The sequence below is a fragment of the Filicampus tigris genome, chromosome 9 (genome assembly GCF_054856515.1).
Source record: "Filicampus tigris isolate MCC_2025a chromosome 9, RoL_Ftig_1.0, whole genome shotgun sequence".
Taxonomy (NCBI): Eukaryota; Metazoa; Chordata; class Actinopteri; order Syngnathiformes; family Syngnathidae; genus Filicampus; species Filicampus tigris.
The window spans coordinates 11,834,284-11,858,862 of NC_141225.1; the positions used below are offsets into that span (position 1 = coordinate 11,834,284).

The 24,579-nt window shown below is 42.0% G+C and overlaps 1 protein-coding gene across 15 annotated transcripts in view; it reads right to left on the bottom strand.

Annotated features, from left to right (window-relative positions):
* Nucleotides 1–24,579, bottom strand: part of atp2b2 (ATPase plasma membrane Ca2+ transporting 2) — a 109,885-nt gene that overhangs the window by 15,596 nt on the left and 69,710 nt on the right. For 12 of the 15 annotated variants that reach the window (XM_086040204.1, XM_086040202.1, XM_086040198.1 and 9 more), the window contains 6 exons: nt 22,217–22,258; nt 19,973–20,134; nt 16,117–16,331; nt 15,796–16,038; nt 5,755–5,996; nt 4,182–4,416 (listed from right to left, as the gene is read on the bottom strand). In XM_086040204.1, the coding sequence (XP_085896330.1) occupies nt 4,182–4,416; nt 5,755–5,996; nt 15,796–16,038; nt 16,117–16,331; nt 19,973–20,134; nt 22,217–22,258 (1,139 nt within the window). The remainder of the gene's footprint in view (nt 1–4,181; nt 4,417–5,754; nt 5,997–15,795; nt 16,039–16,116; nt 16,332–19,972; nt 20,135–22,216; nt 22,259–24,579) is intronic. The other 3 variants (XM_086040209.1, XM_086040207.1, XM_086040210.1) reach the window with 1 other exon arrangement.

A 24,579-nucleotide genomic window follows, 5' to 3' on the forward strand; every position in this document is an offset into this window, starting at 1 on the left:
GCAATGCTCGCAGTTCTTGCAATGAGCTCTCCGCTGCCCATGTGTGATCATGTGATGTCGAACAGCATGGTGGATCCGCTGGGAGATATTATGTATGGAGATTGATGCACGCGAGAAGCCAGCATGTCCTCTTCTCTGGCAAAGGTCAGTGTGGGCGAGCTGCGCTCTCCAAACCCACACATGCGCAAACACAGAGGCGGACCTATGCATACGTTTGACTCGCGAGTCACTTGGGTATGTTCCACATACTTTTTGAAAAAAAAAAAAAAAATTTAACATATGTGAGTCCGCACTGAAATCGCAGAAATCCACCAGCACAATTACATGGCTGAGCCAAAGCTTCTCGTAAACAAAAACACGAAGGGTTGAAGTCATTCAAAAGAAGAAAATTACACAAAGTGAACCAACAGCATAATATTATTTAGTTAGCATTTCATCCTACGGGGAAATTGTACATGCTCACATCCCTTTGCATCACTCGCATGACTTTAAAGCTTTAGACTTTGACTTCAAACTAGAAACTGCAATTCCAAATGGAGAGAAAAGCCACTACCAAATGAAATGAATTAACAATGACAGGCAATCTGATTTTAAAGCGTTTAACTGCAGCGTCATTATTTGAACTACAGCACACTCTTAATCACCATTATAAAAATGTAAACAGTGTAGCAATGAGTATTTTGCATTACTGATTTTCCCTTTCAAATACTGTAGACATAATTAATATAGCCATCGCAATCAAGTGCTGTAATGCACTTGTTGAATTAAAAGACTGTAGTTCCATGAATAGAAACCAGATGTCTTTACTTAATGGAGGAATATGAAACAATGCTATGTTACGGGTTCCGTCTCGTTTCATTTTAGTCCCCTGACACCATTTCGAGTTAAATATAAAAATCTATTTAATGAGCGAAACTGACATTGGGTAGACAGACAAACAGCTATTCGTACTCACATTCACACCTACGGACAATTTAGCCTCCATGAAGCTAAAATGTCTCTTTTTGGAACCCAAGTACAGGGGGACCATGCAAACTGCACACAAGAGGGCAGGAGCTGAAATTCAATCTTGACAGTGATGCAGACATACTAACTAGTAACCACTATTGCATCGTGCTGCCCTGCACACACCACCACAAAAAAGGAGCACTGTGCTCCATATTTTGACCAGAGAGTTCTTGCTGTTCCACATTTTCATCATCTGCCTAATTCACATCTCTGCTGTCTTTCTCATTGACTTGTCATCTTTATGTCCGCAGGTCACCAGAAAGAAGGAAAAAGCACAACATGGGTAGCAAACAGGGATTTCCTGAAAGAGCAATTACACTCTGCTCGGCCTCCATTGTCATAAACTCCTGAGGTTATTCTTCTTATATTTTCCGTTTAGTTTTGGTTCCAGCCCTACAGGCTAGCCGGTCATCAAAACGAGCTACCGACAATCGGTTTAATTGAAAAGGAAGACGAGCAGAGGTGGACGAAAGAGCCGAGGTTTGCGAGCGAGGCGGGGTGTTTGCCAACAGGATGAAAAGAAGAAGCTGAATAATGCAACATGGCTTTCCTGTAACTGCACGAGAGCCACCAAACGAGGTCAGATGCCCCACGCGCACGATCGCACGATCCCTTCAAGCGCAACTCTGCTCGGCATCTCTCTTAAGAGTCGTCCTCCATAAACACCACACTACCGCAGATTGATTTGACCTTGACACACGATCAAAATACACCCGTCTTCTGCACTGCTCGGCCTGTGCAGGGTCATGAAAGGGGCTGGAGCCTAACTCTGCTGACGCGGGCAAAAACAAACCTGGCCTGTTCGTCAGCCAATCACAACGCTTCGGTAGGATCAATGGCAGGGAATATTGACACAGTCACGACTTTGGCAACATTGTTTGTATTGTATACCGAGTGACAAGAAAAAGCCCTGCATGTTCTAAATGAAAAGGAGCCCTCTTATGTGCAAATACGATCAATTTTATATTTTTTCCACAAAGTGACACTATTGGTTTGTACTACACATTTTTAACCAATTTAAACTGTTGAGAATATCTTGAGAACAAAACTAAACTATCTTGCACTTGAGCTTTCTGAGAGTGCCTTTTCCCGCACTTGTTGTCTCAAGATTGAAAGTGTGGATGTTTGTTTTGAACAAAGTTAGTTATGTTCAATAATTTTGAGTTAGCCTGTTTTGTTAAATTGGATATCTGAAATGCTTTGTGCAAAAAGAAGCAATCTCTGCCTATTCCACTGCTTGGTCAGCTCATCGTTTCATCTGTTGCATCACACATGGCTTAGGACATTTGAAAAAGGGTTTGGCGAAGATGATGTAACCACATATTTCAAAGGCTTTTTGTTTGGTTGGTGGAGTCGATGTGAGCGCAGACTTTGATGTGATGTGTCCTATCAGTGTAATACATTTGCGATTTTTGTTTTTGTTTTTAGCAAAATAAGTTAGCGATCGAACATGATTATGGGGTGAGGTTATGTTCGTGTTAGAATCTTGAGATCTCGAAATAGTCATTCTTGGACATTTGTGGATCGGTGCCTGGTTGCGTCACACCACTCAGACATGCTGGAAAAATTAAAATCACCTTAGGAAGGTCCTTGGGAGACTCTCAATTGTCTAGTGCATCCATTTAAAAAAAGAGGCACAAGGGCAAGATTTCTCATCTTGATGTTTGTGGTGACCTCTTTCAGAGTGTTTTGTCACAGCTGACTTAAGAACATCCCATTCGTACACCCGGCTCATCTTTTTCTTCGGTATTCTGTATTCGGTTTAAGAAGCAAAACAACCCTTACGATAACAGCTTCAAAAGGTGATGCGAGTAAACGGTGTCAAAGGATGATGCGAGTGATAGGTAACCATAGTAACTGAAGTGCATGCGTACAGTAACTAGTATGAAAGATGGACAGAGAGACTTATTAAATGAGGAGAGGTACCAGATAAATTAATTACATTGATAGTACACATTTGGGATGATAGACAAAGACATCTTGAGTGGCTAGGACTTGACAGGCTGGCGCACGGTGTATATTCCAACCCATGAAAGTGTGGCATTCGCAACGCACTGATAAAACATGAAAATAAAACTTTTGTCTTTTTTTGTTGGTCGCTCAAAAAGCGCCAAGATTTATTGAGCTATTCCACCGTCTGTAAAGAAACCATGGATAAATCCAGGAAATGAAAAGTTTCTGAAGAAAAGAGAATGTTTACTGCTGTATGCTACGTGAACTGTATTAAAAATACGCCTCATGCCTCAGAGATGACAGGTTCCAATCATCTTCAGATCTGATGTGCTGATGCTGAAGTTTACGAGCAAAAGTCACACCAACAACATAAACTAACTATTCTAATTGACTATTGTTTTATAGATACATACACTAGATTTTACACTGTTAAGTGAAATAGCCCTTTTTAATTCAAGTTGACAGCGGAGCGCATACACTGCTCCGCACGTGATGAAATGATGTCAGAACACAAAGGGGAGACACTATTTTTGGTTGCTGTAGGTGGACAAATAACATGCAGAAATAAAAGTTTGTGTTCTCTGTAGCAGTTCATTGATTTCATAATTGCAACGCACTACAGTTGAATACATACATGTAAAAATACAACGACAACTAGAGGTGCAACAAGTAATCTATTCATTGACCACTAATCGATTATCAAATTAATCGATAATTCTTTATGAGAATCAATTAATGGTTTACCCTGTTTGGTTTACAATGGTGCAAACCCTTGGAAAATTCAGCCTCTCGACAGTGTATTCTAAAATATTTGTAGTCCTTCTTAAAAGCAGACTGATTATCTTGGCGTTCAATAAAAATAAATCAATTGCTCGCATCTACTTTTACTTCATCTTTTACTTTACTTTAAATCATTTTTTTAAGATGATTCATCCATTAATCGACAAAATAATTGACAGATTATTTTCATTATTAAAAGAATTGTTCGTTGAAGCCCTGAAATCAATATATACAGTGATTTCCTCACTTTAGATGTTAAAAGGTTTTTAGGACTTCCAGTGTTTTTTTTGTGGAAAATGGCCAAAACGGCTCTTGGAGTATTGAAGTTGCCAATCCCTGGCTATGTGTGAATATTAGCTTAGGGCACCCCAAACACAACATCCAGAACAGAACAACAACAAAATGATCCAGTATCTTGCCACATCCCAACCCTGTCCTACCTCTGGTCTGACGGGGTCTTCGATCCCGACGACGCAAATAGCCGTGAGGTCGTTGAGGATGTTGTTTTCGTCTTCCCAGTCGGGCTCGGGATCACTGGGGAAATCGCGGTACGCCACGCAGATGGTCCTCAGGCCGTCGCAGGCCATGGGCTCTATCACCTTCTTCACCATCTCGTCCTTGTCCCGTGGACGGAAAACCCTGGGCTCGCCCACCTCGCTCAGAATGTGATTGCATCTGTGGGATGGAATAAAAACCATCCATCAAAACCTATTAATGATGGTTAGACATGATACAATATACTGTACAGGTATAGGAAGTACAAGACATGAATTACAGTATTTTGGTAAACTAGTGGCTGTTCATGAACTCAGTTCATAGATGTCACTGTTCACAAATGGACGTTAAAGGGTTTTCAGCTGACCTCTGTTGCTAGCCATAACAGCAGCACCATATCACTAAACAGTCTCTCAAATGAATAAAAGTGTGGAGTCAATTGCATGACATGAACGAGTTGTCTGAACAGTGTTAAGACGATCCGACACGTTTATGAGCACTAAACTCTTGCCATGTTGTCGCCCATGTCACAAGTTGCATGTCTATGTTGATGTTTCTGGGAGCTACGCGTTTTCATAATACAGTAATGCCAATAGCCGTTTACAGTTTACAATCTTTATGTTGGCATGGTTACTAATTGACCGTTCTTATTTGAATTTAGCAGTGTTCTAATTGTTTCCCTTTTCTCATAATTTGGGTATTTGAATAATTTTTGTTCATGTGCAGTATATATAAAACTCATATTGGCCGGGCTCTACCAGAAAGAATCGTTTTAACAAAAAAAGGTGCAAAAATAAAGGCCTCGCCCTCTATTAGATGTCTTGGCCATCTGAATTTGCATGAATAAATGCCCCTGTGAAGTTTTCTAGATGACCTTACTTTAAGTGGAATATTAATTAATGAAAAGGGTGACTTTAACAGCAGTAAGCGTTCCAGTGGACTTGTGACCTCCCCACAAGTGCCCAAAAATGTGGAAAAATAAAGGCCTCCCCTCTAATAGATGTCTCGGCCATCTGAGTTTGCATAAATAGATGCCCTTGCAAAGTATTCAAGATGATCTTACTTTATGTGCATTATTAATTAATAGGGCTGGGAAAAAATATCATATCGCAAAATTCTCGTGATACTTTTCATGCCAATACCAGGTATCGATACGTTGATGAAGTATCAATACTTTTGATACCTTATTGTATGTTAAGTTTTGCACGTTCTTTAATATCCTTTTGGAACAGTTGAGGTCCTTAAAATTGAGCTTTGTGAATGGAATTTGATTTATTGCACTCCTGTGTATCAGGAACAGTTACTGGAACAGTTTTTATGCACTTTTCAATAGTGACGCTTGCTTTAATGTCAAATGGCACTTAAGTTAAAACTTTAAAACGTATCGTCCTAGCCCTATTTAATTTATGAAAATGCCGTCTTTAATGGCACTAAGCGTTCCTGTGGACTTGTGATCACCCCAAAAGTGTCCATTTGAAGCACGCCTCATCCCATCTGCAGTTGAGTAAATAATCTTACTTTTTGAGGACAATCTCAGACGCTCCCTTGCTGTACATGCGGAAGCTCCCGTCGGGCAGTTTGACGACGGTGCTCATGGACTTCCGCACCGAGTTGAAGGTGTACACTTTGTAGAGCTTCTCCTCTGGGATCTGGTTCCTGATTGGCTGGTAATCTCGCTTCAGGTCCAGCACCAATCCCAGCAGGCCGCACTCCGTCTTGTTGCCCACCTGTTTCGGCAGACCGCCTTCCTTATCCGGGGGCTGCGGAGATGCACAAGAGAGGTTTTGAGTGTTTGTGTTCTGAGATAAAATCAAATGCGGCCGCTCTTTTATTCCCCTAGCATCAAGATGCTCAAGAAGTAGAGCTTCTTTATTATCACACCAAAGCTACGCTGGTTTATGTGAAGATCATTTATTGTCACAAAGATCACATTAATCTCCTAGTGACTAAAAAGAATGGCTGACACCAAAAGAAATTCATAGGGAACACAGCCTGTCTTTTAATACATGTTTCCTTTCAGCCAACGCTGAAACACAAATCTCATTAATGTCAACATCGTATGCACTTTAGTGTCGTTTTAGAGCAAAGCCGCTTCACACATTTGCTCGTCTCAAGATCACATTAGGATAGCGAGCATTGCTGTCATTCGCACTTATTTATCATCAGCAAGGCCTGCTTTAACCCTCCTATTCTGTTTGTTTCATTGGCGCACCAAAAATGCTCAAGAGTCAGGGTGACCTGCTACATGTGCAACCATAAAAACAAAATAAATAAATTGTTTGTTTTTTTTAATACTGGAGAATGCCAAGAATAAAAATCAAGGCATTGCATTGTAATGAGGGTAATGAAAGTGTATAAATGAACATTTCTGACCCGCTTCTAGCCACATGTTTAGTAAACAGTATGGACACACAAAGTGAAAAGAAAACAGAAATGCCAGCCTACTTTTTTTTTTTTAGACCATTTTCAAAAAATCTATCGATCGTTTTAAACTTTAAAAAGAGCCAGTCTGCTCTACATCATAAAAGGAGAGTAAAAAAAAAACAAAAAACAGGCAGGCTACAGGCTGATATAAAAAACAAAAAAAAACAATCAGCAAGCTATGGTAGCTAGCTTGGCAAAACAAAGTGAAATTGAGGAAGTATCATTTCTAATTTGGTAAAAAGAAACAAACAGAGGAACACAAAAGACAGGAACCTAAGGCAGCTAAATCAGACAATGTGCTGCATATATTTGTAATTTCATTTGTAATTTATTTATTTAAAAGGGACAATGCATATTAATGAACATTTACATGTAAATATGCCAGAATTAGCCAATGGCAACTTGGCAGTCTCTGGCAGGTCAAAAGAAGTGGCATTACAATAACATCACCAATAAAGAGAAGGACAGAAAGAAATCAGCACATAGCACTGACGCATCAGTGACATACAAAACAATACCGAAAAATAAATTAATAATATTTATAACAAGAGGGCACATAGAAGCTTGAAGCTTAAAATTAGTGCTCACAAATTTGTTTACTTCTCAGACACTTTTTTAGATTGACTTTAAAAGTGCTTAAAGTGGTGCAGTCTCTTATTTGAATTGGAATCTCATTCCAGACCACAGTATCTTTAACTTATAAAACCTGATTATTAAATACAACTAGCATTGAATATAATATAACGACAAAATTCATGTGTTTTTAATCCATCTCAGGGGGCGGCCATTTTGTCACTTGCTGTTGACTGAAACTGACATCACAGTTGCTCAGGGTTCAGGTATCGACCAATCACGGCTCACCTGTTTTCTGAGTTTGGCCATGAGACATTCGCAAGCTGTTCACGGATGCTGGCCCAACTCGGCCACCAGTAATTTGTAGGGCACGAACGATTAACGGACCGGCCGTTTAAAGCAGATGCTCAATATTTATTACACAGAAATCTACACCAAAGGTTTATTTCCTTAAAAATGAATAAAGTAAGATGAATCAGTTGAAAAGTCACTCATGAACATGTCATTTAAATCCAAATAAAACTTAATTTCACAAGGTAGCTCACTGCATTGCCACTTGTGTGGAGGAAATGACCTGTATGTCCCGATTTTACATACAACCTAAAGTCACGGTTTGTTTACCCAAAAAAAAAAAAAAAAAAGTGGAACATAAATGTGACAGTTAAGTCAGTTAAGTATGATACACATCCAACAACTGGTAACACAAAAACACATCCTTAAAATTTCATTCATTCAATGCAATCTGGGAACCGTTATTGTAGGTATGTCATGGGGAGGCCTACTGCTGCGTTAACGCTCATATGGACAAAGTGCTGCCATGTTCCATGTTCGTTCCATGACATCACACAAAACATAAAAATCAAGTCAGCCTGTTCTATATTGGTAGCATACGTTTGGGTGTTGACAAAAAAATGAACTTCATGAAAATCGGTTGAGACATGAGCAAGTTATGACTCATTTTCAATGCACATGAATTGCCTTTTAGGGAACGTTGCCACTCCAGCGTTACTGACCTGGGCTGGGCTGCTACTCTGTATGCAAAGTATAATGCTAGTTGATGAGCATGTACTTTTGTAAGAAGCTAATAGCTCTCGGATCACTGATGTGATAGACTGTGGTTAACATTAACATTAGCTTTGTTCTAGCTTTGTTGCGCTATACACTTACATGGAATTAGGCGTGGGCGATATGACGATGTTAGATCGTGAAGCGGTTTAACGTGTTCACGATCTCATAAAGCCGAAAGATCGTTTGATCGTCTACATGGCACATTCTAAACAGTTTAGCTCTATGGCAGCGCAAAGCCGCTGGCGCTTATATCCGACCAACCAATCACAGCACGCACAGTGCACGGTACGTGACACTCCCTGTTTGTTTGTATAGCGGGAAGCTATGGCGGAAAGTCATCACGAGCGGAGTTGGTCCCGAAAAGAAACTCCACATCCACAGTGTCGATTTGGTTTGGCTTTTCCTCGGAGGAGAAAGCGCAAACCAGTTATTTGCAAAGTTTGCAGAGACTCGGTTCAGACGTCAGATGGCAACACAACAAACCTGTTTAATCACTTGCGGAGACAGAGACAGCACCCAAAAGACTACGCCGACAGCCAAAGCAAACGGAGATCAGACACATGGTAGCCAGAGGCAGCCGCTAGCTCCAAGCTAACACAACCCACGGTAACACTGTCATTTAACAAGGGCACTCCATATGTTAAAACAAGCAAGCAGTGTAAAGCAGTAACTGAAGCAGTGACTTATTACCTAGCTGAAGTCATGATTCCCATTAAAACAGTGGAAAACGAGGGCTTTAAAAGACTCTGCAAAGTACTAGATCTGCGTTACGAGCTGTGTTTTTATGTTTACATTATGTTCCCTTTTATGTTTGCATCCACTGCACATTTTGGTAAAAAATTGTCACTATTCAAATTATTATTATTGTTCACAAAGCTTAGCTGACTTAAAATGTCATTTTTTTCGAGTTTAATACACATTTTAAATATGTTTTATATGTTTAACACGAGGAAAATGGTCAGAAATGTGCAAATTAGTCTTAAAAAAACGATGTAAAAAAGAATCACCCACCCCTACATGGTATGAATTGAAGTGAGTTTGTAACCTGTTCCACAAAGCAGCCGCTGTGGATTGGGACAATTGTTCCATACATCCGTTCATTAGCCAAAGACAGACAGCGTCTCTCTGATGTCATTACTGACCATTTAGGAGAGAGCCTTCATTTGTTTTTGTTTTTTTAACCACACACTCGCTTATCCTGACACGCAGCTAAACATGAAACAGATTGGGACATAAGTGATTGGATAATTGAGAACATTTTATGTGATTTTTTTTCCCTCTCAGCTGGAGTTCTTTGGCTGGTGGCAGCTGCTGGGAGACAGCCATGTAAATATGGCCGCGGAGAAATAAATCAACATTTATTATTCTTCCTTCCCGGAAAGTCCAAATATTGTGTTGCTCTTTCTGGAGGCGGCTCGCTCTTTTCTCTATGCCGAGGTCCAGCTATCTTTGTGGATTTTATTCCAGCAGCTCACGTCATCTGAAGGCCAGTAATGAATTAGGGCTGAAATTAATTTTGATTAATTAGAGACAAATAATGCATAAAAAAAGCACTTAATGAACCCTGAATCTTTCGCGACGCTCAAATTCCAACGTTGTGCCGACTCTTTAAGGGGTGAGCGAGAGAGAGAGAGAGAGTCGCCTAATTCTGTGTAAAAGGCGGAAAAATGCTGAATTTTTGACTCAAATGCTGCAGGTCCCCATGAAAGAGGCTTTGTGAGATTGCGCTGAGGTTTAAACGCGACGGTACTTCCTCTCTGCCACCGAGAGTCCAACGTTGGCACGACCAGGCTGCCGTTGGCACATTTCGGGACCCGCACGGGCTGAGGACCAGCTGCCCTCTCCCTGGTCTTCGCGTGCCCCCGCGGGCAAGGACATATGCCAGAGGGAGAGCTGGCAACCTGACTTCCTGTTCCACACGGGCTCTTCTTTCTCCACGCCTCCTGTTCCCTTCACTTCTTTGCTTTCTCCGTTGTGATCTTCTAATTCACTCCCCCCGCCTCTCAATGACCTTCTTCTCTTCTTCGCTATCCTGTTCTCCTCCACCCCGTCCCTCTCTTGGATGATACGCTAGCGCTTCACATGAGTTGTGCAGGCCAACTGGGCTGAAGCCGGGAGGTGTGCTGGAGGGCACCGAGGCGCTCTCGCAGTCCATGATGAGGACACTTGTCACTTGAGTGCGTTCTGACAAACTACCTCCTCCGCTCCAACAGTATCATGTCACCATCTTGTCTGACTCTCCTTGCTCTAATTCCACATTCCCTATTTCATCATTTCGTTTTTCCACCATGTCCTTCCCATTTCGGGCACTACTTTATCAGGGAAAGGAACTGCAAATAGTAAATGGGTGCTATAAAAAAATGATATTGTGGCGGCGTGCTCTTGTATCAGGGTTATGACAGTTAACAAAAAAGATATATAAGAAATAATGAAAACTAAGTTGAAAAAAAACAACTCAAAAAAACTCAACTAAAATTCAAAAAGCGAGCATTTTAATGTGTGTGTGTATATATATATATATATACATATATATATATATATATATATATTGTTTTCAATACCGGATCGCAACCCGAGTATTGGTATCCGATCACACCGGGGCAAAAGTGTATCGTCTCAGCACCAATCGACCAATCACGGCTGACCTGTTTTCTGAAGCTGAATCGTGATTGGTCATTACCTGAGCCCTGAGCATTCGTGATGTCATTTTCAGTCGACAGAAGTGACAAAATGGCCGCCCCCTGAGATGGCTAAAAAGGAACTGGAACAGTTTTTTTCTGTGCAACGGGAGCTTTACATACTCCCTCGGTGGTTATTTACATTGCAATGATTTATTGGAAAATGAATTTGGACAGATAATAGACAGCAACGATACTCATTCAACATTGTATCCTTTAAGTGCCCTGTGTACGAACATGTCCCTCTACTGCAGTCAAAAATAACCTCCCGAGAGATACTTGTAAAAGATAAGTGGAATCAGATTGTGTGCGAAAAGAGCAAAAAGACAACTATATAAATATCACTTTCACTGTGAAGAGGCGGTTTGGTCCCTGCGGGCCAATCGTGAGAACATCTCTTGCCAGTCCACTAAAGAATATCTGGACCGGCCCAATTTCTGTTTACTTTTCCTTCAGGCTCGACTGATTATCGCCCTGGCGTGTGCATCTGCAGTATATCATAATCATGCACAATTAGAAATTCTATCACCAGTGACACTTCTTAGCATAGAACCGCGGTCAGTGGGAGCGTGGAATACACAGTGTCGTGCGTGATTGAGGGAAAGGCGGGGACGCCGTTAAACTCTCAAAAAAAGAGTCAATATGATGATGATGCACTGTCAACTGTGATGGCAAGGGCGGCTGCAATTCTCAAAAGGAGGGATGAGCAAACTAGGTTCATCACTAGATGAGGGTGTCTTTCATTTACAAGACACTCCAGATGACAAATGGAGCCCAAATGAACTTCCGCGCGCAGCCAAAATGAGCAATGCTTCATAATAGAAAGCACAGTGTGTTTTTTTTCCCCCCTGTTGTTCTGTAATGCCATTTATCAGCGTCAGTGGCATTTTTGCACAAAGCAGATGGTGCTTTGGTAGAGGAAAAAAAAAGCATGTTATATTTTATAATGAATACAGAGCAGTAACATAATTGTCCATCCATCCATTTTCTGTACCACTAATCCTTACTTTAGGGTTGCGGGTGAGCTGGAACCTTACCCAGCTGACTTGGTGTGAGACCACCCTGAACTCACCAGCTAATCACAGGTCACCGATTCAATAAAACATGCAACACTAATGTTGTTCTGCACTGCAAGCCAGCAAGAAAGATGTCAGATGTGTGATTTTGTATGTTGGATGAGAAATATGAAATTACTGCACGGCACGTTTGATTTTGTTGTTTTTGGTGTATCTAAGCCACCGTAGTTTCCGACTTTCCTCTGCATTTCCGCTTCCTCCCACGAGCGCGTAGTCCGATAACAACAACAACAACATCCATGGCTACCGGCGATTCTGCTATTTGCTCAGGCAAGTGAGCGTGTCGTTAATAAATCGGGCAAAAATAGATCTGTAGTGTAGTGTGTGCCTCGCATGTACAATACAACCCGTGAGCAAGTAACTCGACGTCTGAGGGTCGTCCCTTTTTTTTTCTCCTCTACAACGGATCTCCGGTCCAGCCGGACTGTGCATCCGTACTCAAGCTTGACAGTGCATTGTATTATTGAGTGAGAGTTTTGCACTAATCATTGATTTATGTTGGAGTAAGACCATGGAGAAAGATGATAGGCTAGTCACTATCTGGTTGGCAAAATCACTGGCTGACAGACTGTTTGGTTCACAGACTTGACTGTCCACCTCCTCTCATGTGGATGATTTCGTTTCAGATGGTATATGCACTTTCTTCTTTCATTATTGGTTTAACGGATCTGAAATCTACTGGTTAAGTAAAATGCTGTTAATCCCAATGGATTGTTCAAAGAAAGAAAAATAAAAGATATTCAAAATATTTCATCCATCCATCCATTATCTGTACCGCTTCTCCTCACAAGGGTCGCGGGGCGTGCTGGAGCCTATCCCAGCTGTCTTTGGGCAGTAGGCGGGGGACACCCTGAACTGGTTGCCAGCCAATCGCAGGGCACACAGAGACAAACATCCGCACTCACAATCACACCTAGGGGCAATTTAGAGTATCCAATCAACTTACCATGCATGTTTTTGGAATGTGGGAGGAAACCGGAGTGCCCGGAGAAAACCCACGCAGGCACGGGGAGAACATGCAAACTCCACACAGGGAGGCCGGAGCCGGGATCGAACCCGCGACCTCTGAACTGTGAGGCGGACGTGCTAACCAGTCGACCACCGTGCCGCCTCAAAATATTTCATTTTTCATTATTTTTTATTTTACAAAGAAATCGTAATCGTAAAATCGGGTTAGAGAGAAAATAATCGGGATTTTCTTATTAGGCAAAATCGAACAGCCCTAAGCCAAAGTAATAACACAGCCACTGGTCACAAGATTGACTAGTGGTATTCACTTTTTTTTTTTTTTTGTCGGTGGATCACCTCTTCCGCTTGAAGCAACCCCCGTGTAGTTGCACGGCGAACAAAACCAAGCAAGGCACGGTCCACTACCCGATGTTTCGTGTGCGGTCTGAACCTAGCATAATCGCACTAAAATAAAAATACAGTACGATTAGAATAAACTATTTGACATAACCCGGAGCACCTTATGTATGAGCATAGCTTAAAATAGACCTGATCATTGATATCGCACCTAATAATACGGAAAATACGGTAGCTACATTATACAGCGGGCATGTACACTTCCAGTCCTCGAATGTCTCTGTCCTGCGTGTTTTATATGCCTCCCTTCTCCAACAAACCTGATTCAAATGTGTTGACTATGTGCAAAAACCTCCCTACGGGCTAATGCATCTGCACTTGAGGCATAATAGTGGCTGGATTATGAAGACATAGAAGCGGTAAGGGGACTTGATACGAGTATTAAAGACTGCGTTCTTTGCTTTTGTGTGATGGCCATCAAAGACTTTCCACAGCCATCTTAGCGTCCCACAGGATTGGACTCTTATATAAGAACACAGCGGCTAACATACTGCAGGGCTGGCGGTGCGCTGAGGGACTGGTGGGGGCGTCAAGAGCTAAATATTCCTCTGAAATGTCCCTTTTTACAGCTCTCTGGATGAACTTCTTCCTTAATTGCATGCTTCGCTTTTCATTTTCGTTCGAGCGCTCCTAAAGAATAAATGCATCCGTATGTATGCCTGTGTGCATGTCAATGCATGCTTGCATGGATGGATGAGCCCGCCTTCGCTTGTGAATGGTCAAAGTGGTGGAGAAGGGACTTTTTTTTTTTTTTTTTAGCGCATGTGCTCAAAGCGCTTTACGGTGTTGTTTTGTTCACGCGCACGCAGTGAAGGCTGAGGCCGCTGTGAAAGGTGAACACACCAGCAGCACTTCATAGACACAACGCAAAACATCTAATAAGTGTGGTTACGTAACTAAAAGGTAAATGATGTCACATGTTTCTGTCCAGATAAGGGTGAATGTCAGAAGGGCAGAATCAAGTCTTTTGGGTGTTGGGATTAAATTCACTGAAAAGCGATGCATATGAAAGTGTCGCAGTCGACAGCATTCATCTCATGCACAAAGTGGAAAATGACTGAGACTCAATCAGAATACAATACAACCCTCTGCAAAACTATTCGAATGGTGAAGCCAATTCCATTTTTTTTTTTTTCTAACTTCTACTTCCAGTTATTCACACCTTAGAAGAGAGCACCTTTTTATTTTTCACATTGTCAAAACTCAGTTAAAGTCGCCGGCTAAAGAGTTTCAGTGCTAAACAAACAAGCAAATGTGAAGCCAATTGCAGGGCACAAATACATGACCATTCACACGTTTTTTTTTTTTTTTTTTTCATTTGAATTAAAAATGGGATTTTCTTTCCTGATTAAACCTTGACTTTAATATCATTATATTACAATTGTATTGTTAACATTCGAATATGTTTTTCATTAACCCATTTCACATGAACTGGCTATCCTAAAATCACTTTTTTTTTTTTTTTAAGATAGACAACTTTTCAATTACTATGGCATCTACGGGTACACACGGTATGTATGCTTAATTGGATGGTGTTAGGAATATGAGGGGGTCCTCCTGTCAGGGAGTAGAACAAGAAGAAGAATTTGGGCTTTTAACTCCCCTTACCCCCCCCCAAAAAAGTACACGTAAAAGAGGCTTAGGTGAAAAGCCTGTCAAAAAATCGCAAAAGAACAATGTGACAAAATCCAAGTCCAGCAAAAAATAATATAGTGCGGAACATTTTGTACGATTTCTGACTAAACGACCGTGACACCTTGATAGCATAGTTTTTCCATCGCTACCGGTTCTGTAGACTGCTTTGAACAAATGCTTTCCGGTGGGAATCTTTTTGAAGGGACAGCAGGAGATAGAGAATAAGTGGCTGGACTGAGGATTTTATTTTTTGTTTTTAATGCTAACTGGTATTCGATTTCGCGTACGACTCTATTTCTGAAGTCCTCCCCGGTACCCATCCGCCGAGCGCACCGTCTGCTGCACTTGGACAGATTGGTTCCAACTGAAGTCTGCTGCACTCTGAATATCAGATTAGACCAAAATTACACAAACACTCTCAAGGTGACAAGTTTGAGCGAATGCCTCCTGCATGCAAAAAAGCAACCAATGACACTGACTGCCTTCCTGTCTACAAGGTGGCGGCGCAGCATGGCAGTCTCTGTTGCATCAGGTGAGGAAGAGGAAAGAAATACTGTGTGCAGTTCAATGCAGACAATCATCCGCTCAGGGCTTCTTAACGAAAGAAGCTATGTGTTATTTAAATGAGCTTGTCATGCCACGTGGATTAACACAGTAACGAAACAAATGAATATAATTACCGGTGAATAAGGACAATATGAACATCAATAAATTAACAGTGAATAAAATGATTTACTTACCAGTATCTTGGTGGTGTAGGCGCTGTTGATGGAGATGGAGTTGACGAGCAGGTCCAGAGATTTCGGAGGCAGGACCCCCGGCTCGGGGATCTCCTTGTAGTGCACGTCGCCGACGTAGCACTGCACGGCCGTCATGCGGTTGGTGGTGAGCGTGCCCGTCTTGTCCGAGCAGATGGCGGTGGCGTTGCCCATCGTCTCGCACGCGTCCAGATGACGCACGAGGTTGTTGTCCTTCATCATTTTCTGTTGGGCCAAACCCCCAAAAATGTCTCACTGAGGCCATCTAAAAGATGCAAGGGCGCGGTAGTGCCGGTCGGTCACCTTGACGGAGTAGGCCAGAGAGATGGTGACGGCCAGCGGCAGACCCTCGGGCACGGCGACCACCAGCACGGTCACGCCGATGATGAAGAACTTGACGAAGTACTGGATGTAGATGGGCGTGCACTCAGGCAGCCAAGGACGCTTCTGGACAACGAAGGCGTCGATGGCGAAGTACAACACCAGGATGATGACTGTGATGGCCGACATGAGCAACCCTGGGTAAATATACCACACGGTGTTAGACCCACACACTGAAGCTGTGATGCTAGCTTGAAATCCCAACTTGAAAATCATTGTTATGGTTGTGCTTTAATTGCCTTGTGTTCTCTCACTGACCACATTCCCTCTCCATCTCTCAGCCAGGGCAATGCAGGAAGGTGGGGCAGAACTGCTGGAGAGGCAGGGCTTGTAAAGCCACACCTGCAGGCAATCAACTGGCTTCTTAAAATGGCTCCAAATTCTCCACCTTTGTTAGATGATTTTGCCTACTTGTTCGCTGCGCACTCGTTTCTTCTCTCCAGCTGTTCTATACCCTCCTTTTTCCAGTTGATACTGTTGAAAGTTTTTGTGTGTTTTTGCCTTTTTTTTTGCCTTTTTGAAAGACATATTAAATCGGCTATATTAAACCTTTGACAAATATTCTGCACCTGGGTCCTCGCTCCTTGAACAGAATGCAACAATCCTACTTAGAAGCCTCCAAACCAAGCCTGAAATCTTCATTTTAAAAATGAACTGGAAACTCAAGCACAGGCTCGGAATCCTACTTTAAAATGCCAAACCAGGTTCGAATTAGGCTTTGCACCATCAGGATTTATGAGCCGATCCAAAAGTAAAAAAAAACAAAACAATCACTAATCTGATCAGAAGATCTATATAATCGATCTATCCAATCCATCAAACTATCAGTACTTGTTTATTTTTTGTGCAGTCGACTCCCGCTATTCACGGGGAATTGGGACCGGCCTGGCCTATGAGTAGCCAAAATTAACGCTCATTGAAATACATTGGGAAAAAATTGAATTAAACCCTAAAAAAATCACCAAAACGACGATAAACATTCAATACATGAAAAATGTATGTGTCAGGGGGTTATGCCTAAAATGCAAAATATCATCTGTGTAAAGTCAAGATGAAATATCCAAATTTAAAACACTAACCCTGGCACAAAACATTCATTTGAAACCCTAACCATTTCCTTCAATCCTAACCCAGGATTGAAGGAAGTAGGTGTAGGAGTAGCATCATCTGTACACAGCAATTTCAATGGAAAACAGGTTGTACAGCAGTACCCCCGATATATCGAGATACATCAATGATCCTCCCAGCAGCAAGAACAAGTAAGTACACAAGGACAGAGTAAATATTAAGCGTAATCATTCAAACCTAATTTTGCTTTGTCGCCAATTCAAAAGGTCAAGCAGTACACGTGCTTTAATCAGTCTTTGTATTTGGATTAAACTCAGTCGACAAATGTGCGCAATTCCCTCCGCTGGAAATCAATAGTCAATCAGTTTTTTTTCATAGAGAAAGCGGCTTGTTTGGGGGGAAAGACAGATTTTTGACATTGCACATTGTACACCTGCACAGTGTAGTGCAATGCAAGCACTGCGTCACAAAGTCTACCTTTACCATGATAATAATGATCAGCTTTGAGAGGTTTTAATTTCGCAATATATTATTGTGGATGTTATTTGCATTTTGAATCATTGTAAACAACATATCGTCGCTGTCATGTGAAAAAACACTTATCTCCATTTTTTTTCATTTTCTTATTTTTACATGACTCATGTTTCCGCGTTACGGACATCGCATTAAAGTGAAAATTAAAAAAGTTTTTCCGAAATTGGAGATAAGTGTTTTTCATAGGACATCGACGACATTAGAATACCTTCTCAGTAACATGCAGTGCATTGTATGGAACCTATTTAATAGTCAAGTAAGTGTAGCCAACATAAAGTACAGTAAAAACATCTCTTGGGTCATTATCCAAAGTTATTTTTGTAGTATTTTAGTAATTAACAGTACACAATTTGTGGTCATGGGGTGGCTTGTAAGGAAGATCAGTCAGTTCCTAGGAACTGTCAGCAATTGTATAGCATGTTTGTGGTCACAACAGCTCATCCTGTTTATCCGAACACCTTATGGACTGCTTTTACGTCCATTCGCTTTATGCCATTTCTGCTTGTTTGGCAGGATGTGAACATTAGACAAGTGATGGTGTTTGGCAGAATCAATTACAACTATGCGATGCCATATGTCCTGCTGGAAAGTCTTTTTTTTGTACCCGACGTTGAACCCCAAGTCACCTCGCAAAGCTTCAAATGGTGCTTAGCGGCGCGCCACACTGGGTGTCAGACAGAGTGCACGGCGACGTGATAGCAACATAAAGTAGACACACGCGAGACAATCACAAGCTCCCGCAGTGAACAAAGTCCGCACAGTCTGCGCTGAGAGCACCTGACGATCCAAGTGTATGCTAATCCATCCGCAGCGTTGCATTGTTCTGACACCACGTCCTCATTCCGTCACTCACGCCGACCGGCTGATGTAACGGCGTCGCTATGACAACAAGGACTTCTTTGAGGAATTTTCAGAAGAGCAAAAAGCTTCTTCATAAAAATAGCCCCTCAAAAATACTTTATTACGCAACTTTTAAATACTGAGCTAAAGAAAAAAAAACTTTACATGCATGTTACATGCCATTGCTGCAAAGAGGACACCCACAATGTGGGCATGTTGGTTGGGCTAAAAATGCCTGCCAATACACCGCACACACATTGGCGCACACACACACACACACACTCCTTCATACCCTAAATTTATGTGTGTAGGTCTGTAAGTACAAGAGTATTTTTAAAAACTCCATGAGAAAACATGTTAGCAGGAAATAGCAGAATTTAGGTAGACGCCATAACATGGGTGCTTATTACAACCCCACAACAGCAATGCTCAACAATAAGAGACATAACATAGCATATCTGTTTCTACAGCATGTTTGACGAAATACAGCACCAGATTTAGGGTGTTAGATTACTAGACTGCAGAAACGCTCATGGGTGAATTTGCAATTACCCACGGTCCCTAAAGTGGGCTTTTACATACGCACGTAGATCTTTTAGTAGGCGGAAGTGTCAGCCGCTGGCGCCAAAGCCCATTTGAGAATTTGTCAGCAAAAGAAAAACATACCGGGTCTTAACGTCACTAATAATTTATTGTTCAAAAATGTTTTTTTTCTTTGCTGTCGAACTCTGAAATGGCCGCCAGTTCCCGGAGTCACGGACATATATAAGATGGACTCACAATGTCGCCTACTCGTCAAAGTTAAGGGTGACATCAACGGCCATCTTGCATTGCCGTTCGCTAAGAGTGCCTAACTCAAATAAACTTTTTTTTTTCATGGCGTTTTCAGTTTATTTTCTGTCTCCATGGCAAAAATGCTACAGTGTGTGGCCCCTGTCACTTAAAAAAATGTATACTGAAAGAAAAAGTCTGTTGGATTTACATTAAAAATATGAACATTCATGTCAAATGGTAATGCCACTAAGTGTTTTCTTATTTATTTATTTTTTTTATGGCCACTCATTACACTGTCTTTGGATTTTTGGGCAGCATTAAGGCAGGGCAAGGCAGCTTTATTTACTGCAGTTATTCCCAACCTTTTTGGGCTAAGTCAAACGTTTTTAGTTCGAAAAATTTCACAGAACACCACCAAACAAAAATGTCACAAAAAGTGGATATACATGTCAATTGGATACTTTCGGCTATCAAAAAGAATATCACTCGTTTATTATGTCTGTCACCATAAGGCTAAGGCAGTTCTAAGAGTGTACCTTAATTCTTCATTGTCAGACTTTACCTGCTTTGCCAATCTGGACTGCCAGCTTGGTGAGCTTCCCTTGAAGCACAGACTTCTCCTTCTTGGGAATGGACACCTTCTTGCGCTCCTTCTCCTCCTCGCCACCCTCGGCACTCTTAAGAGGCTGCATCTCCATGGCAGCCGCGCCGTCCTGCTTCTTCACTGCAAAGAGCACAAAGCCACAGCGAGCGGCAGTGTAAGGAATGGTGAGTTCAGGGCACGGAATAAGGATGAAAAAGGAAGCCAGGCTTATACAAGGAGAAATCAAAAGAGGAGGTAATCAGTAAGCAGCTTCATTTGGGAAGAACATGTTCAATGCCACCATGTAGGCCAAGTTGGACAACTTAGAATAATATAGTCATAAAAAGGTCCAGGATTGGATTTGAAATTCCATACACATGCATCCAGTAACAGACCATACACAAGGGTTTTCATAGCAGTTTCTACTAGTGGTGCTTTGTCAACCACAACAAAGAAAGCCTAGAGAGACAACTATGACATGAGAGCCTATAGGGTCAATTACAATATGAGAGCCTCAAGTGTCAACTATTCCATGAGTGCCTAGAGCAGGGGTCACCAACATTTTTCAAAGTGAGAGCTACTTCTTGGGTACTGATTAATGCGAAGGGCTCCCAGTTTCCCACACTTCTGAAATAACATATTTGCTCATAATAGTAATGAAATGTTATCAATTATAGTTAATGATCTTCATCTAGTGTATGTGAAGACAATGATCATACTTCCTCGCAGTAATCAACAATGATTTAGCAAGGTAAATATCAATATCAGTCAAGTCAAAAGGATCAAGAGAACAATGGGCACAACAGCCATATTGACAAAAGTAATTGTCCCATTTCTGCAAATGTTTACATTTTCAAAATATCACCGAAGAAAATTAACTGAACCCCACATGAGCAAGAATTTGGGGACAGAGGTAAATAATAACTCCCTCTCCAGAAGAACCCTCAAACAGAATCCAGGTTCTGTGGCTCGACCGCCTGAGACTGGGGCCTACCCACGTGGTACTTGGGCCACCAAGTGCCCATAGGTACCACGGTGGTGGCCCCTGGCAAAGAGAGTCAACCACAACATGAGAGCCTAAATAGTCAACTACACAAGGCTCAAAAGAACTTTTTTTTTCTGTGAGGAGCAGGTTTGCTAATCAGTGACTTCATTTGAGGAGCAACTTTCTCATTTTCAGGAGTACTTTTTTTGCAGGTTACTTCCAGGGACCCAAAGCAAGGGTTTTTATTAAACAATAGCAATTTAAAAGTACATCTTAGTTGCCGCCGTGGAAGGGATGATTGTTTACCCAGGAGTGAGTCCGCAACACATTTAGCCACACTAGTAGCCAGCCTAAAACCGTTGCTAGCTAGCGGGGTGTGGCATAAGTAGCATCAAGCTTGCCTCAACCACCTACATCCCTCACATAGGTGATATAAGCGTGTTGCGGCAACGCTAACGTTCGCACATCCAGCACAGTGAAGCTTTTTGGAACAGTCTCTGCAGCTCCGTAACACTTAAAAATGTGTGATCTTCAGTTATGCTATTCAATGTCTTTTAATGAGGCGCAAAATGCGAAGTTTGACTTGCAGACTGTGATGCCAAAACACATTTTTCAAGCCTTGCTATGACATGAGATCCTCAACTGTTAACTATCAGAGTCAACCATCACATGAGTCCCTCAAACATCTACAAAACTACAAATATGTCATAAAGAGCCTCTTTCCTGTATCTAATGTGAATTTTCTGAGCCCCTTTACTCTGTTATGCTAAAACCCTTTGAGATTAATGAAGAATGGAAAAAATGCGTACTGTGCATCTTGAATGCTCTCAGGTATTGTGAACATTTTCAGGTGCCTGGATGACCTGATCAAGTTATAGAGACTGCTGTCGTCAGTCGTCACGGCAACATGTCAACAACAAGAACAGGACAACACAGCAGTGGTAGACACAGCGGTGGGGAAGGGAGCGGAGAGGAGGGGGTTTGTAGGCTAACCTATGAGACGCCAGGTTAACAAAGGCCAAACATGAGCTCTGATACGGCCCAACTCTTTAATTGCCTGGGAGAGTTCATTCCCCAGAATCTTTTTCTGCATTAGAAGTGCGCATTCCTCGTGGGGGCGAATTGAATATAACCTGCATTTGACCCCTAGCTTGCACTGCACACCGGAGAGTGGGGGCGAGGAAGGGGACGAGGGTTAGGAGGAGGAAAGGACGGAGGGAGGGATGTGGTCTGGTTACCTTTAATCTGGTTGCTCTCCATATTGCCGTCTTGCATTTTACCTATGATGGAGACATACGAGACAGTAACAACAAAGATAACCAAGACAGACAGGTCAACAAAGCATCATCACGTGGACAAAAAAACACACAGTGAGGGAACCCCCTCCCAGCAAAAACAGATAACACAAATACAGGGAGACAGGAAAATGACTTTTAATACAACATTTTTGCAACACAGAAAGTGATACTGTATGTGAGTGGGCTGGGTTGCACAATCAAAAATCTTTCCATAAAGCGTGGAAAATTCATGTTTGGTTGATCATTTCTTTAATATAACGACACTTATTTTTTACACGTTATATATTTTACATGTTGGAGGAAGGCCTGTCCATTTCTCTCTTTGTCATCCCACAGCAGTCTGTAACCGTCTGTTCATCTTGTCTTATTTTTCAAAATACATTTTAAGTTTATTTTTCTTTTCAGACAAATGTTGTGCAAATGTGCAAAAAAAAAACAACAACATTTGTCTGAGAAAAAAAAAAAAAGAAACTTTTAACCGACATATGGTGACTACTGGTTTAAGAGTGGAATGCCATCCCACAACAGCGACCAGCAGAAAATGCCAGGCTGTTTTTTCTGCATCTAGTTTTCCTCACCAACTGAAGCTCTTGAACTAAACATTTATTGAATCTGCTTGTGTGTCTACAGTCACCAACACAAGCATATTGGCAGACTTGCAACAACTGGTTCAAGAGTTGAAGACTATCCCACAGCAGTGTGAAGTGCCAGGCTTGCCCTCAACCTGAATGTGCTGATCGTTCTACGGTGACCGATTGCACAATCGTTGGCTGTCTTTCAAGAACTCCTGGTGAAGGACTTGCGATGACTATTGGTTGAAGGGTGGGATGCCATCCCACAGCAGTGTGTCACCAGTATGAGGTAGCAGGCTGTTCTAGCTGCATACGGCCCTTACTCAATCTACTGAGGCTCTAAATACTTGTGTGATCTGGTTGTTTTTTCTAAAGTGACCAACAAAAATGTTGGCTGACTTGTGACAACACTGGGTTGAAGAGTGGGAAAGGCCACCCCACAGCATTGTGTGACCAACATAAAATGCCTGGCTCTTGTTGCTACACATGTATTTTCCTCAAGCTATTGAAGCTCTTGAACTGAACATTCATTGGAGCAGCTTGTTAGAATGACCAACACAAGCCCATTGGCGGACTTGCAATGACTGGTTCAACAATGGAAGACCATCCCACAGCACTGTGTGACCAGCATGAGGTGTCAGGCTGTGTATGGTACTTACTTGCACTACTGAAACTTTTGCATTGAAAAAAATGTTGGAACAACTGGGGTGCTGTTTAGAGTGAAAAGTAAGGAAGGTCATCCCACAACATTGTGTGACTAGAAAGAGTGCCAGGCTGTTGCGGCTGTGTGTGGATTGTCCTCAAACTACTGATGGTCTTGAATGCGAACAATTCCAGGATCAACTTGTTCATGATAATCTAGATTGACCAACAAAGCCACATTCGCAGACTTGCACTGACTGGTTCAAGAGTGGAAGGCCATCCCACAGCAATGTGTGACCATCTTAATTATTAAGATGTCAGGTTCCATATGGTTTTTACTAACACTTGTTGGATGAACTTGGGATCTGCCGTACGTTCCAGAATGAACAAAATAATCCACGCTGTCTGCTTTATGGTGATACCGGGTTGAAGCGTGGTGAAGACCACCCCATGGCAGTGTGTAACCAGCATAATTTGCCAGGATGTTGTGGCTACATATGCTTCTTGCTCACGCTCCCTCCACAAAAAAACACAAATAGTTTATAATGGTAGGCCATCCCACAGCAGTGTGTGACCAGGGTTTCTAACGCTATAAAATTAGCCATCAAGGAGCATCAAACATGAACTTCCCAACGTTTTGGTGTATGTTGACTTTGAGTGTGCTGCATACATAACACAAATGAGCTATTGATAGTTCCTTGGTATATTACATCCAACAAATTGAACAGGCTGCAACTGAACAGGGAACTCTGCTTCCTCGAGAGCCATATACTGCCTGTTTTGGATCCCTCCCTACTACAACACACCTGACTCCAATGATCAGGATCATTTCAGACTCCTACCGAGCATGTTGATGAGCTGATCATTTGAATCTGGTGTGTTGTGGTAGGGAGAGATCCAAAACAGGCAGGATATGGCTCTCCAGGAAGCGGACTTCCTTACCCCGGTGTAGCATTTAACATCGAACACAACGATGGCTTCAACTGCACACAAATGAGACAGCGTGCACAAAGTATGTGAGCATGCAGGATCACAGACTCAAAGTGAAAGAGAATGAATATGTGAAGAGGGAGGGAAGAAGAGAGAGCC